This window comes from Nymphaea colorata, chromosome 3, assembly GCF_008831285.2.
Source record: "Nymphaea colorata isolate Beijing-Zhang1983 chromosome 3, ASM883128v2, whole genome shotgun sequence".
NCBI classification, from domain to species: Eukaryota; Viridiplantae; Streptophyta; class Magnoliopsida; order Nymphaeales; family Nymphaeaceae; genus Nymphaea; species Nymphaea colorata.
In genome coordinates, this window is record NC_045140.1 from 13,113,417 (window position 1) to 13,128,917 (window position 15,501).

At 38.2% G+C, this 15,501-nt stretch overlaps 1 protein-coding gene across 5 annotated transcripts; it reads left to right on the top strand.

Annotated features, from left to right (window-relative positions):
* The first annotated feature begins 1,051 nt into the window (after window positions 1-1,051).
* Window positions 1,052-4,384, top strand: LOC116251440 (F-box/kelch-repeat protein At3g27150-like). Of its 5 annotated transcripts, none has more exons than XM_050077178.1 (3): window positions 1,052-1,341; window positions 2,376-2,426; window positions 2,593-4,384. In XM_050077178.1, exons 2-3 carry the CDS (start codon window positions 2,418-2,420, stop codon window positions 3,988-3,990), a joined length of 1,407 nt encoding a protein of 468 aa, XP_049933135.1. In that variant the 5' UTR covers window positions 1,052-1,341; window positions 2,376-2,417; the 3' UTR covers window positions 3,991-4,384. The 5 variants fall into 5 exon arrangements, with proteins under 5 accessions (XP_049933135.1, XP_049933136.1, XP_031481578.1 ...); XM_031625718.2 differs by lacking the exon at window positions 1,052-1,341 and adding an exon at window positions 1,364-1,952; XM_031625720.2 differs by lacking the exon at window positions 1,052-1,341 and adding an exon at window positions 1,960-2,231.
* The last annotated feature ends 11,117 nt before the right edge of the window (window positions 4,385-15,501 follow it).

Genomic DNA, 15,501 nt, shown 5'->3' on the forward strand with positions numbered 1-15,501 from the left:
ATTCCAAAGTTACCTTAGTTCCTCAAGGTGGAAGGTGGCTTCACCTCTCGCAAATCGCCAGAAATCTCAACACAAATTTGCTAAGCATTCTACAAGGTAGTTCTTACCTATGTATTAAGAAACTCAAGATGTCATGAATCATCTTAATAAAATCCAAGAGATCCTATTGACCCAAAATTAGGGTGCCTCTATCCTTTATGACAGGAAAAATGTCATGGTTGGAAATTCAAGATGATTTAGTAGAATGAAAAAGATCAGCCAAGATTTTTTCATCTGGAAAAGAAATCCTCCATTTTTACTTGGATAGAGATTTTTTTGGGAATTTATATTTCTTCAAAAATCAGTGTTGTTATAAATGGAATCACTGATCGGCTCAGCCTGAATTCACAAAAATATGAAAGGTTATTTATAGAAAAATTATAGTAATTAATAAAAATAAGAAAATCTCTATTTTTAAATATTTAAAAACTAACACCTGGTAGTATGCTGCCACATATTCGGTTCGAAATAGCCTATTTACGCCAATTCTAACAACTCTGCTTGGATGAATTGTTGTTGGAGGATCAATTACTAAGAATTCCTAGCTCGACGCTTTTGCTCGACATAAGAAAACTGAAAAAACCTCATTTCTCTCATGTCATTTAGATCGAGAAACTTCTTTTTGAAAATAACTTTTTTTTCTTTATAAATAATTTTATAATTTTTTGCTTTTTCTTCCAAGGAGTTGATGCTTTTACAATAATAGCCGCCACATTATGTTTGTTAATATAAATACACGACGTGAATGCTTGTTTTTGTGTTTAAGGAAACTAATTAATTCCTTTGTGCTATTATTTTCACTTTTTTTTCCAAATACTACTGTTTTATTCCGATTTCCGCGTCCCGTGTCGTATCGCTTCCAAGTGACAGGTGATAAACAACCATGAGTCCGTTTCTAACTTCCAATAATTACCAGAAACCGTCTTTGTCTTATAGAATTTCTCTTCGCACAACGCTTGGCCCTATTTTCCGGCGACCAGGGGCAGGCGGCAGGCGCCACCAAGCTCAACGATTCTATTGAAATCTGTGGAGCGGTTGACCCTTTCACCACGGCCATGAATGCGCCTATTGGGGACCGAGCTCGTATTCCAATGTGGGCAGGAGTCGGTTGCGTCTCTCTCTCTCTATACAGACAGACCGGCCATTAACTCATGGACAGGGAAGCTGCTCAAGGGCAGCATCTTCTGTGACCTTTGGTGTGGCCAGGGTTGTTTGTGCGAGTTGTGTACTTAGGGCTCGCAGCAAATGAGCAGACGTACTTGAGGCACACGCTTATGTCATTATTGTGTAGATTCTTTGACAGTGAGAGACCCCCTTTCTCTCTCTCTCTCTCTCTCTCTCTCTCTCTCTCTCTCTCTGTATAAGTTTGCTGGGTCAGTACGTCACCTGACTCGGTCTATGCTCACTGCTCAGCCATGGACTCCAGGGCTGCACACTGAACTTGTGGAGGAGTAAATTTTTAGTGTTGGGGATTAAATTTTGGAGGATAAACATCACCGAAACTACATGAGGCCTGTGGTTCTGTAAATAACAAAATCCAGCCAGGCTAGCAGTTACCCAGAAATGCAAATTTTTTATTTCTCCATTTGTCCACACCCCTATACACCATCCCTTTCTTGGGCATTATTTTAATGGCAGCAAGCAGAGCAATTTCTTGATATTTAATTGCATATGCCATTATATTATATTTTGCATAATGCGCTGCCAGAAAAGGAAACCACATTTGGTTCTCCCTTTTTTTCCTCCTTTTTTTTATTTAAACACTGGTCTCTGTGTTTGGTGGTGCTCTCTCTCTCCCCCTCTGTTTTCTCTCTTGACACACACATATGATGGGGTGCATGGTGGGGAGTTTTGGTTTTTCTTTTCAAGGATGTTGAAGGCGATATTCGGTGGAGGGACTCTGTAATTGAGTGGTATTGTTACACTTCCTCGTTTTTTTGCTCCTTTTTTATCATTTTGGATGGTGGGTCTTCGTGGATTTACTGAAACAAATTGTTCCTTTTCTAAGTATTTGTTGCGGGTATTGGTGTGAGGGAGCATTTGATTGGCAATGAGAAAGTTGTTGTCTTTTGCGGTTCTTTTTTGGGTGGATCAGTTATTTGAACTCTGATTCTTTTCTTGATCACGTTCTTATCGGGGGACATGAGCTCTATGTTGGTGGAGGAATTTCGTCAAATATTTGGTGTGCATGTGTATGAACATAATCTTCCTTGTTTTGTGCACCAATACCTGTCTTTTTTCTTGGCTTCCGATGCTTTTGGATCCTGCCTTTCTTTTGAAGCTGAGAAATGAAGTCTCTTTCCTTTTGTTTTGTTTTGTTTTCTTTTTTTTTTCAGTTTGCATTACGATGCATATAGCAGTTGGATTTTGTTGGTCGCATGCTACAGGTCGGGATGTTTCCGCCCACAAAATTTTGATTCTGTATTCTATGTAGACTGACTGTTTAATGAGGGTTTTCGTAAGGCCATCCATTTTGCTTCTCTTCTTTTGCTTTCATTACAGCCCTTTCTGATCCTTGGTTTCTCTTTTGGCTCTGTGACATGGTGATTTCAGTTTAAATCTGGTGACATGGTCTTTGCAAATTTCGACCATGGCAAGGTGACGACAGGGAAAGCAGAGGAAGGACGCAAGGGGGAACCTACAATGGATTCTAAATTTTTTCTTCATAAAGAGAGATGCAACCTGAGGAGCAATGGTTGTCAGAGGTCCGTTGACATGGAGTCTGAGAACGAATCCCACGGCCTCGTTTGTTCATATTCTTCGAAAACCAAACAGAGACGTATCGTTGGCAATAGAGTAGGTTCTGATGAAGCGCTAGACAAGTGCTTAATCGATTCTAACATGGAGCAGAGGAATGATGGTGAACCTCAGGATGCAGATTACTCCTACATTCCTTTGCTTGATGATGAAGTTGCACGTCTAATCCTTGCTAGGGTTCCCAGATCTGAGCATCCCAAACTCTGCTGTATAAACAAGCGGTATTTAGCTCTAGTGAAAAGTGGGGAACTGTCCAAGATAAGAAGAAAGTATGGGCTCACCGAATCGTCAGTCATAGTCTTAGCTAGTGGGGAGCACCAGTGGTGGGAACATTCCCCAGGTTCCCAGTGTTGGAGGAAGCTGCCTGATTTGCCTTGTGAACTGACCTTCTTCTTTGGAGACAAGGAAACACTATGTGTTGGTTACAGTCTTCTTGTTTCAGGCATTGAGAGTGAAGGCATGTCCATCTGGAGATACGAGTTTCTCACAAACAGCTGGCACAAAGGTCCAGCAATGATTACTCCACGATGCTTATTTGCATCTGCAAATTGTGGAGATGTTGCCTTTGTTGCTGGTGGAATTGCAAGTAGAGCTGGCCGGATTGGTGGTAAATCAATCTTGAATTCTGCTGAACAGTATGATCCTGTAACTAAACGTTGGGATCCTCTTCCGAGCATGAGAAAGAGAAGACAACGTTGTTCAGGGTGTTTCATGGACAATAGGTTTTATGTTATTGGTGGCATGAATGAGGAAGGCAGTCTCAACTGCGGGGAATTCTATGACAGAGACAAGAAAACATGGCATTTGGTTCCGGACATGTTCAAGGCCATGTCTAATTCTATTTCTCAGTCTCCCCCACTTCTTGCAGTAGTCAAGGATGAGCTATATGCACTTGAACCCACTTCTGACCGGCTCAAACTTTACTTGAAGAAAAGCAATTCATGGAAGGATCTCGGCATGGTCCCTGTCAGAGCAAATCACAATAAGGGTTGGGGAGTTGCATTCAAATCATTAGGTGATAGGCTGCTCATCCTTGGTGCAGCATCGATTGCTGAAGATAATCAAGGCCAAGGTATAGCAGTTTTCACTTGTCAGCCCAATCCAAATGCAGGAGATTGTCAATGGGAGTTTCTAGGCAGGACAGGGAACTTCATGGGTTCCTTCATATTCAACTGCTCTATTATGGCAGTTTAGTTTTGGCTGCATAGAATTCATGCATCTGTTGGAGCTGTTGGAATAAAGCTCATACTGGAAATTGCATTTGAACACAGATCAGAAACCTGTGTTTTAATAGGATTATACCAGCAAGAAGAGTGGAGTACATCTGTCGGCTACCCATCCTTGTTAAAATTGGTTTTCACAAGTTCTTGGAATATGTCTTGCTTTTTCATGTCTCTAGGAGCATTTCTTTTGCGGGCACACGTGATTTAGTCATTGCATTTTATGGCACTAAAGATATAAAACCACAGACACACACGCCTCCTTATACCTGGCCGTGATGCATTTCGTCTTGTATAATCATTCCAAACTTTCTACAAAGATTCAGCATTGTCAATTTAGTTCACCATAATAGCAGGTTTGCCTCTCCTTTTTGTATCTGCAATGCAATTGGATGTCAAGAACTTTTTTCTTTTTTTTTTTCTAGTCATTCCTCTGAACTCAGCTTATATATGAAGCCCCTGAATCTGGTGCGGTCATTCAAGTTTTTCCTCATATGCATGAATAGTTTTGATGTGAACAATCATACGCAGAGTCAAGCTTATAATCTTTTATAAAAAAACTGTGACGATTCAGGTGTATAAGGCTATAAGCACAAGGACTCCATCGGAAGAAAAGTTTTTCTTGAGAAGGATGACTTCTTCTGTTCATTGTGTTACATATTTTCTGGCCGGTTCATTTGTCAAAGAAGTGCATATGTATGCACTATAGGACCTTAGACTGTTTTCTTGCATTCCAAGTTGAAAGCTAGGTTATAACGCCTTCTCCCTCCTCCTCCTCCCCCCTCCCCCCCCCACCACACACACACACACACAACAAACCAACCACCACTCTCTTTCCTTTGCTTCTGCATCTAGCATTGGCGCGCATAAATCGTTGAAAAGCTCTAAAGTTGGAAGTCATGTAATGATCTTAATTTGCATCTTTTATTTCAATAGCACAGTGTTGGGGTCCCTCGAACTTCTCATTTGTAAGGAAGAACACAAGCATAGTTTGGTTACTATAGGAAAACTTTGCTCCTTTTCTCCAAACAGATAGCCATGGACTGGAACTACCAAGACAAACATTTAGTCTTAGCAAAATGGATTAATGAATCAAGTTGATCTTGTTTGTGAACAAATAGGTTTGATAATGTAAACAGCAGTAGATCACAAAGTTTCAGGAAGAACAGGAAGAGAGAAGCATCTTTTTTCTTCCAATTACCTGCTGAAACTTTGTTGTGCCAAAGTTACCTACTATTTCTGATGTTGCGTCTGACCTGGTCCTGCTAATTGATGTGATCCATTGAGCCTGACAAAGCCTTCTTTTGGCCCAGCTTGGCCTGAGTCCCTAACTCAAGTCAACCTCTTACTGTTGTACATGTCAGTTGAGTGTAAAAAAATAAAGTCTAGCTGACAAAGACAGACGGGCCATTATCTGGCCAGACCAAGATCTCCTAGACACCTATGTTATTTATTTCCTGGGTTTATTCAGGCAGGCCCACCTAGACCCCTATGTTCTACTTCTCCTCCTGTATCTGCATTGGCCGGTCAAGTCTTCCTGCACTTTTTCTGTCTCTCTCATTGATCAGAACCTTGCCAAGCATGGTAGCCAACCAGATTTATGCCCTGACTGGGACAACGAGAAGTTAAAAAGAGACCTGCAACTCCACCTGCCACAATGTACGACCTCACTCAGATGCAGCAAAAGGTCTGCTGTCCAATATGGGGCTGCAGAATATATGTGGTCAGATGTCACTCACCCTATGGTGTCAGAATATCAGTTAGATCTAAGAGCTCTAGCTTTTCCATGCAGACCTATTGCGGCAACAGAACTGCCTTGTCACCATACTCAACGATGAAATAAATATATAAATGAAGGAAACCCTGAGAGGGCTACTGCTAAATGCACTGAAGAACACATGAAATGGTTTTTGTTGCCGTTCTGCCACGTTGGTGCACTGACAAGCGGAAGGTGGAGAAGCGTTGCGCCCTCTGAACCGCGGCAATGGCGTTCAGTTGCTTGCATCAAACGCCCCTCTCATGGTAGAAAGAGCAGGGAACTGTGGTCAATGGCGATGAGAAAAGAAAGACTTTTAGCAGTAGCTCTTAATTGCGTCCCTGCACCTGTCAAAGCGGAAGCTGATATTCAATGGTAGCTTTGTGAATTCATTATGTGGAAGAAATTATTTCACTGCTGTCGCATCTTTTCTGATACATAGATAGTTGACCTCTTTCCTAGATGTCTTTAGGGGCTGTAAATGCGAGCGAAGCCCTAACAGAGCTTCCATTGACCTGCAAGTAAAGTTTTTCGTTTCCTTCTTTTCCTCTTTCATTTCACTGAGGAATGAAACTAACACCTCAGGGAGAGACTGAAAGTCCGCTCATCCATGTCAGTAAAACCCTAAGGATATATATTCAGCCGCCCTAGGGTTCAGCCTGCTTCGGCAAGGGCCAGACACCTATAAAATTTGAACCGGCGGCGACTGGCCGCTTACTAACTGTCGGCTTAATCAGGTGTACCGAACTCCTCGGCATAACTTGCAAAAGTAAAGTTTGTGCACCTTTTCAATGGGTGGAAACTCCAGCCTTGAACCTTTGGATTCAAACTAGAAAGCGTTCTTAAAACTGAGCTCTGATTCAACCAGCATAAGGTTTGACAATTATATGTGTTTATGCAGTTATTTATCATATTTCATTCGGATTTGAGTTGGGTTATGAAATTAGATAGATACCAAATTCAAACCGACTCGTAAACAAGTCCAATTTCTCCACCATTGGAGGACTAACTGTGTTCGAATTTCCATGTATGAATCAGATACCCGCGCCGCTATTCATTTACATTTCTAAACTGCCTTGTTACGTTGAAAATAATATTGGCAGTAAGAAGTATTAGATTGAGAGCTGCTGTTTCTTTTGCTTTGGATGATTTCTAATGGTTCCTTGTCTTTCTTTTTCCGGCTTTCTGAGAAAGAAAAGAAAATTCGGCCTCAAGAAAAAATTCCTCCATATTTTCGAATGATTGGATTATAGCTAATTGGTTTTAATTTGTCAACTTTTTCCTCGCATAAAATAAACAGAAAATTTGCATCTTTTTTTTTTAATCATCATATACCAAATTCAATAAATTTACTAGTTAGTTACCAAAAATCATATGTCGTAACATGTGTGGCCTATCAATCTCATGACAAAAAGTCGGCCAACCAACCTTTTATACTTTCCAAGACGTGCGCGTGGAATAAATTTTGTGCCTCCTTTGTCAAACGTTATCTGAAGACTTTCTTCGGTCGTCTAAGTTGAAAACAAGTCCCACGACAACACGCGTTGCGTCGATTGCCTACTGATTTTCGCAAGGTATCACGCCGATTAGGATCTGCCACTGGTTGTCTAAACCTCGACATCGAAATTAATTAAAAAAAAAAAAAAATACCGGACGCCTGGTTAGGAATTTCGAAAGAAAAATTTAATAAAAATAGAGATAGAAACCCACATAGTCTTTTAGAGAGAGAAAGGGCTAAGGAGTGAAAAGAGTGCTGGATTCTTTCATTTCTCTTTGTTTTAAGCTTGAACCCATAAGTAAATCAGAAAATTTGTTACTTCTCTTTTCTGCTTATAATTAAGGTTAGGGAAATTTTATTTTTTGGCTTATTCTATGCCTAAAATTACTTGTTTATTTTTAAAATATCATGAAACAACTTAGATGTGATGCTTCTTCTTCTTATTTTTCATTCGTCAGGAATTTATTGTAAACATATCTAAAATTGACTAGTTATTTGTATTTTTTTCTCCTTTCATTGTCGCTGCACAATTCTTTAATTACTTTTTTTTTTTTTAAATGGTTTAAAGATAAGAGAATGATGTTGGCAAAGAGAACATTGCATTGTCAGTGTACAATCATCAGCTCTACGTTATATAATACATCCGTAGTTCTAATTTATAAGCAAGACCTCGGACCCCCAAGGTTACAAAGTAGTGCAGAGGAGTGAAAAATATTTAAACAAAAGTACAAAAACTTCTTAACAAGTTATTTTGTATATATCTGTCTTTGTTCCTAAGCAAGTCAGAATCTTAGAGCTATATAGGTATGAACTTGGAGTTTTAAGTTGAAGACAGTTTCCCCAAAATAAATATTAAGAAATTCTTTTACATATATTTACATAATTTTGTAAGGTACCTAATAAATAAACAATAAGCTGTAATTCTTTCATTCTTTTTTAATAAATGTGGGAAGCCGATCGCCCTGCAGATTTGAGTCACAACAAAAAATAAAAAAAAAAAAAAGAAAAAAGAAAAAAAGAAATGCATGTGAATAAGTGTGCGGAAAAGACTGATTAAAAAAAAGAAAGCTAGAAGGTAAGTGTATAAGTCTCGAGTGATAAAAATTAGGGATGTTCATACATTGTATATGAATAAGATACTTGGTAGAACTACTTTTAAAAAATCAGATATGAAAAAAAAATTAACCTCCAATTAAGAAATAAAATTGATTTTCGATTTAAAAAATCATCCAATAGGATTAGAATTCAGATTCGGTTTTAAATATATGGCTGGATTTCAATTTGTATTCGGATTTAAATAGCCTTATATCTGAAATCCATATATTTTGGAAGTTGTTCCTTAACATTGCATAATGTGGTTCTCATTTAATTGCATAATTAAAAGTCAGCTTTAGATTCAATATAACTTTAAAAGTCAGATTTGGATATGTTATAAACTTTTCTTCGTTCGCGTCTAAATCTGAACCGAACATTGAACATCTAGTAAATAAGACATTGTATAGGGTCATTCAATTCCGATCCATTGACATTCCTAGAAACTAAAAAAACAGACTACTTCTCGTACCTAATTTGAATCAAGCAATATATATTTGTACATTTAAAAAAGCACAATTTATAAGCCATAAGATCGAAGACGTATTTTATGTGTTTCTTCAAAGTATTAAGACCCCATTAGGACAGTTCGTTTGATGTAAGAGTGTGATGTTTATAGCACATAAACTTCAAAAACTTTAAATTTGGTCCTATATATATATATATATATATATATATATATATATATATATATATATATATATATATATATACGTTGAATCAATCATCATCATCAGTAAGGATGTACTGAAAATTTGTTTTTGTTGCAACGAGTTCAGTTATGATATAATTTTATGTAATTTTTAAAAATAGTTATCAATTATTTTTGAAATACAAAATGAGAAATAGCTTGATATGGGCGGAGATCGGGCCATATCCGAAGCGATACTTGGAGATGTAAAGGGTCTGGATTCAGCTTTTATCTTCGGATTTTTTGAAGGTGTGAGCAGGTAATTACTTACCACGAAACTACAAATAATTGACATCGTAGGGCAATTTTTCTCATTTATTTAACATGTTGATGCCGCTTAACAATTTAAAGTTTATTACTAGTGCCCTTTAACCCGAAACTTCTGTCTCCGCTCCTATTTGGATTTTATATAACCCCATTCAAATTCAGAACTTGTGTTTTCAAAATTACATTCTGGCCTCAGTAGCAAAAGATCCAAGATTTTTAATATAACTGACTTAGATTCTTCTATCGAATCTCAATTAAATATGACTACCGATTCACATCTAATTATGCAACTTCGTACTGAACCTGAATGTGAATAATAATTAGATCCAAATTTATTTACCAAATTCAGTTTAAAGTAATCGAACTTGTAAAATCCCTGCTGATAGTGATAGCAGTGCAGTTTTTGAAGCCTTTATTCACGTTATTTACTCCTACTTTTTTTTTTTTTTTTTTTTTAAAAAGGGTCAAATTAAAATTTTTTAAAGTTAAGTAGAGCGGTAAATGGTTTGGATTCGGGTAGGTGCCCTCTGCAGAATTCGTCTTCAGCAGATTTTGTGAAATTGGACTCAAAACTCAAAAAATGAAAAACGAAGTCCAAAAAAAAATTGACATAAGATGGAACAAACAATCTTTATCGAATCTCAGTTCGATACGAGACTTGGAATTGGTTCAGTTATGACGCTGCATATAGAATATGAAATCTGAATTTGTTTTTTTTTAAAAAAAAAAAAAAAAAAATCAATGTGGATTTCCTTACCATATTTGATTAAAATGGATTCAGAAATCAAACGACTGATCAGATATGTCCGGACCATTTATATCCTTAATTTTAATTTGACCATATTCACTAAAAACACTATCAAGGGTTTAATAAGTTTATACAAATAGTGTAAATATTGGTTTCTGTCTCATTCACTCGGTACACCAGTAGCAAGGTAAAGAAGAGAAACAATTCGACCTCTTTGGAATATCTACCTACTTCACCTCATAAACATTAAACTTTATTGACCTTAAAAGTTAATTAAAAAATAAATAAATTTTAATTAGTTTGTTGGCACATAAAGGGTGCATCGGCTAATATAAACTGATTTGCCGATTTCTGAAAAGGGGGGCTGGCAGTGGCAGCTAATATGCAGCGACAGTGGGTGGGGTATATATAAGACAAAGCATGTTTTAATCTTTGTTAGCAGTAGTAACAGAGTGTTGATAAGATGGAACTAAAATTAAAAAAGAATTATAAAATTCAATGGGCACCTACGAAAACTACACACACAAAAGTATGACATACATGCAATATTAAATTTTTTTTTTTTAAAAAAAAAAAAAAGTTTATTTGTGCTATTTTGTATCTATTTTGATGAATAATGAATGAACTATTTAGAAACGTCTCTCGAGGCCTTTTGAATTTGAGATTGTGAAGCGAAGACAAGGGCGTACTGTTCCTTAATTATAATAATCTTGATGGCTGATCTTGCATACGACCCTACCATTCAGTCGTGATTCTAGAAAAAACACAGTTTCGCGTTCAAATCATGAGATGTTGAATTTAAAGCTTCTTTAAGAGGACAATTCAAAGGATACAGCCAAATAATATTTCTGATGTGATTTGTTGGTAGCCGAATAATTGATTCTAATTCAAAAGAATATTTGCTGGATTTCGACCATCGGGATTAAGATTTCACGGTTAACGCTCTCAAAATCACAAGAATAAGCACGAAAGAATTGTTTTTGAAAATTTAATTAAAAAAAAAAAGTGTGCAAATCCCCAAGGAGGTTGGTTGGTGGAACAGCTTGGGTGGAAAGAAGGTTGATGGGTTTGAGTGTTAAGAAGTGCCAACCTTTATGTGCCAAGGAAAAAGGATCACAAACAAAGTTGAAGCATATGGAAGGAGAGCTTTGGCTCTTTTTTTCTTGGATGGATGAGATACTCCTTCCTTTTCCTTTCACTCAAGCGAAACGAAAGGGAGTATAAAAATGAGCCAAATATAAACAAGGAATGTTCAGCTTAACAATGTAGCGAAATAAAATAAAAAAATAAAAAAAGTTGGGATGCGTAATTTGGTTGGTGCTCATGACAGTACTAGCGAGCAATACCAGAGACGGAAACCACAAACTCAAGTCTTGGTTACGAATGTTAGCCTTATTAATGCTTCCCCCTTTGAAAAACGCCGTGAGTAGGAAAAATGCTGCCGAGCTCCAATTGGTGTCACTTGGGAGCTGGAGGTCTTGACAAGGCATGCCCCAAGATATAGATTGCTTCAGCGATGAATTATGGACTGGACTGTTAAAGGTAACAGAATTATCCTCCAACCGTTGTAAATGAAACGCCTGCTGCAATCATCCGGGATCCCCAATTCATATTTTGTATATAGCAAGAGTATCTTCACTGTTATAACGTCTCTAGTGTACAACTGTAACCTGTATTCACATATAAATAGAGATACTCACCCCACATGCTACTGTAACGTAGTGAGATTTTCTCCCATTCTGGTATAATTCTAATATGGTATCAAAGCCTTTTCTCTAAAAAAGCCGCCTGAGAAACAATTGTTGGTTTTCTTCCTCTCTACCATTCCTTTTTTATTTTGTCTGGTTCACGTTTGAAATCTGGCATATTGCTGTGAACTTCCGAAGTATGCCCGAGAAGTGTCCAAAATCGCTAAACAGAGGAAATACCAACTGTCCAGCGGTTCTTTAATCCACCGGCGTTATCAAATCCGACCACAGGAGCCGTCCAGCAAGAGTTCCTCCGATTTCCAGGTGTCTGGAGATCATTCTTGCCCATTTTCAGAATTTAAAAAGGTCGCTCGAGTGAGCGCCTAATTTTTTGAAGGTCTGCTTGACGTTCTGGAGGTTCTGTGACAGTCAGTAGAGGATCGCCATCGCATCCTCTTTTCTCATTTGCTGATATAGAACTCTGATTTCCAGAGCTTTCGGTAAATTGATCTCCCTCTGATTTTCCGTTTTCCTCTTGCTTGCTGAAACAGAGGAGTTCGACTGAGACGTCAAACAACAATTTGCCCTTTGCTAAGTATTACCTTCCTCTTTCTATTACTCATATATGGCATCACGAGTTGCCTCCAGCTTGGTGTTTATCAAAGACAATTATCTTTTCTGGAGAGGTCAGATCCAAACGGTAATGCGCTCCCAAGGACTCATGAAGTATGTCGATGGGTCATTATCTGCCCCAATGCAATACATAGAGACAACAAACAGCCACAATGAAGAAAATCCAGCTTATGAATCATGCCATCATTCAAATCAGTTAGCTCAAGATAATGGCGCAAGTTCTTGGACAAATTCTTCATGATGAAGCTTGGGTCGAATTGGAAAAATCCTATGATACACACACTCCTCTGTATTATGATGCTAAAGAAGGAGTTGAACTTTATAAAGAAGGATGATGGCGACATGGTTTCTCACTTGTACTGTCTGAAATCCCTTGCCAATGCTCTCGCTGTCGCTGGACATCCAATATCGACATCAGATTTAGTCCAAATTACATTGAATGGCATTCCAGAAGAGTATGAGAGCATAGTCACTTGTGTAACCATCAGTACCACCATTGAAAACCTCACATTCAATGGTTATACAATTTGTTGCTGAACCAAGAAAAGAGAATTTAGATTCCCAAGTCCAAAAGGTTGTATCCTCTACATTTGAAAATACACATGTCTCTTTTATGACTTACAGGGGACGAGGTAGAGTCAGTTATCGTGGAGGAAGAGGAGGTCACCTTCCAAATCAAGGACGACCTAACTACTCTAATCCTCCTTCTAACGCTAACTCTAACAACAATGGAGGACAAAATAAAGCAAAATCAATTGTCGAATGTCAACACTACGGGAGGAAAAGACACACTGCAAGAAATTGTTGGGACATTCATAAAGCATTTTCTGCCATGACTCTTGAAGAAACCAAAGGCGAAGTATTGTATCCAGACACCGGAGCCACAAATCATGTCACCATGGATGATTCTCAGTTGATCGAAAAACAAACCTACCAGGGAGGCGAAGGTATAATCGTAGGCAATGGTTCCTCTATTCCAGTTTCTTATGTTGGGAATATGTTGAGATCTTAAACTTCGTTGAGTTCTTCATGCACTACATATTACAAAAAATTTACTGTCCGTAAGTCAATTCACTTTAGACAACAATTGCACTTTTGAGTTCACTCCTTTTGGATTATAAGTGAAGGATCTTTAGATAGGCACAATACAGGCTCAGGGGTCGAGAACATGGGCAAGACTGTATGAGATCAGACCATCAAATAAGCAAGCGCTACTGGCAGACAAAAGTCAATGACCTACGTCGTTTGATACATGGCACCAACACCTAAGACACACAAATAAAAGGTTGATAGAAATTCTTTTGTTCTAAAGGTCTTATTCAGATTTCAAATAAAGAAGATGGAATTTGTGAAGGAAGTCTCCTTGGAAAAGCTCACAAATTGCCGTTCAAATCAGCCTTACACAAGTCAACTCGTCCAATAGAGCTTCTCCATGTCGATGTATGTGGCCCATATCCATGTGAGTCAAGGAAAAATTTCAATTATTATTTGCTTGTGGTAGATGACTACTCTCGTTTTGTTTGGCTATTTCCTCTCAAGTACAAGTCGGATGTGTTCAACTGATTTGTTGATTTCAAATCTATTATTGAGAATCAGTTACAAGAAAAAATTAAAATTCTCCAATCAGATAATGGAGGAGAGTTTATCAGTGCTCAATTTGAGTTTTTTGGTCGTTCATGGTATTTTCCATCGATTTTCCTGCCCTTACACACCTGAACAAAATGGGCTAGTTGAAAGGAAGCATAGACATGTTGTGGAAATGAGACTTTGCATGCTTCACTCGTTTAAAATGCCTTCTCACTTTTGGGTAGATGTTTTTCAAACAATAGTTTTCATTATAAATTGTCTACCCAAAAAACATGGCAGCCAATAGACACCATATCAAATTGTGTTTAAGCATAAGCCAGATTACTCTCTCTTTCAAATCTTTGGCTCTACATGTTATCATGTATTTACAGATTACGATAGACACAAGTTGGACCCCAAGACTAAGGCATGTGTTCCGATTTGATATGACGTCAAGCATAAGGGGTATGTGTGCTTTGATCCAAAAGAAAAAGAAGACCTATATCAGTCAATATGTCTTTTTTGATGAAAGCAAATTTGGCTTCGAAGGACTAGAAACTGCCAGCAACATAGCTCTGCCCATATCAATGTATAATTCTAATATGGACTGGATGCATTATGATCATATGCCCATCAGGAGTCCTGCTCTAAGCAATGAGCAGATGACTAGTGCGGAGAACTCAGAGAGTGGTTGCGTATCAGGACCTCTTGTTGGAATGCAGTCATTTGAAGTTTAGATAAGGAGGCTTGTCATCATCATGCCAAAAGCACTCTTTCAGAAGTTCCAGCCTCAAGTGAAAAGAATGACACGGGCTTACAGGCTTCATGCTTAGGTTGATGAATGCTCTCTTTATTTCATCTTTTAACACCCTCTAAGCAATCAGCAGTAGGTAGGCATGTTCTTAATTTGGATAAACATCGTTTGGAGGATTTATGAACAACCTAGAGAGGATAACAAAATGCTCTTGATCGGACCTCTACAAAGCCTTCAAAGACCGTCGGTTGGCTTCCTTTTCAGCATCTGAACTAAACCACTGGTTACCCTGCTCATGGAGTGACTTTTGGTTAAAGGGCCTCGTGCTGTCATGCTATATCGACATTGATGGAAAATTAATATAGCACCAGTCTACTAGCATGTAGTTACAATTTTTTAACAAAGTCAGCTTCCCTATGAAGTCCAAAGAACCGAGCAATTGGTGATCGGGAATGGACCACCGGGTCAACTTCATGAAAACAGAGCACCATCGAATTCCGTGGGAAAATGACTAACATGGGCCGCCATTGAGATCTGCTTGGAATTATCGGAGTGCAAGCACATGGAAGATCATGTCCACCTTCCCGAAAACAAATCAAAGGCAAAAGTAGATCAATAACTTTTGGGATGTGACATCTAACGATGGAAGAAATAGCTGTACATCATTGCGCCACATCGTTGCTCCTTTGGTCTCCTTGAAATTCAACCCAAGTAATTCCAGAAATATTTTCAGGATACCAAAATCCACTAATCCAACTAGAGAGCACTTTTTGCAATTCCATCGCTAATCTT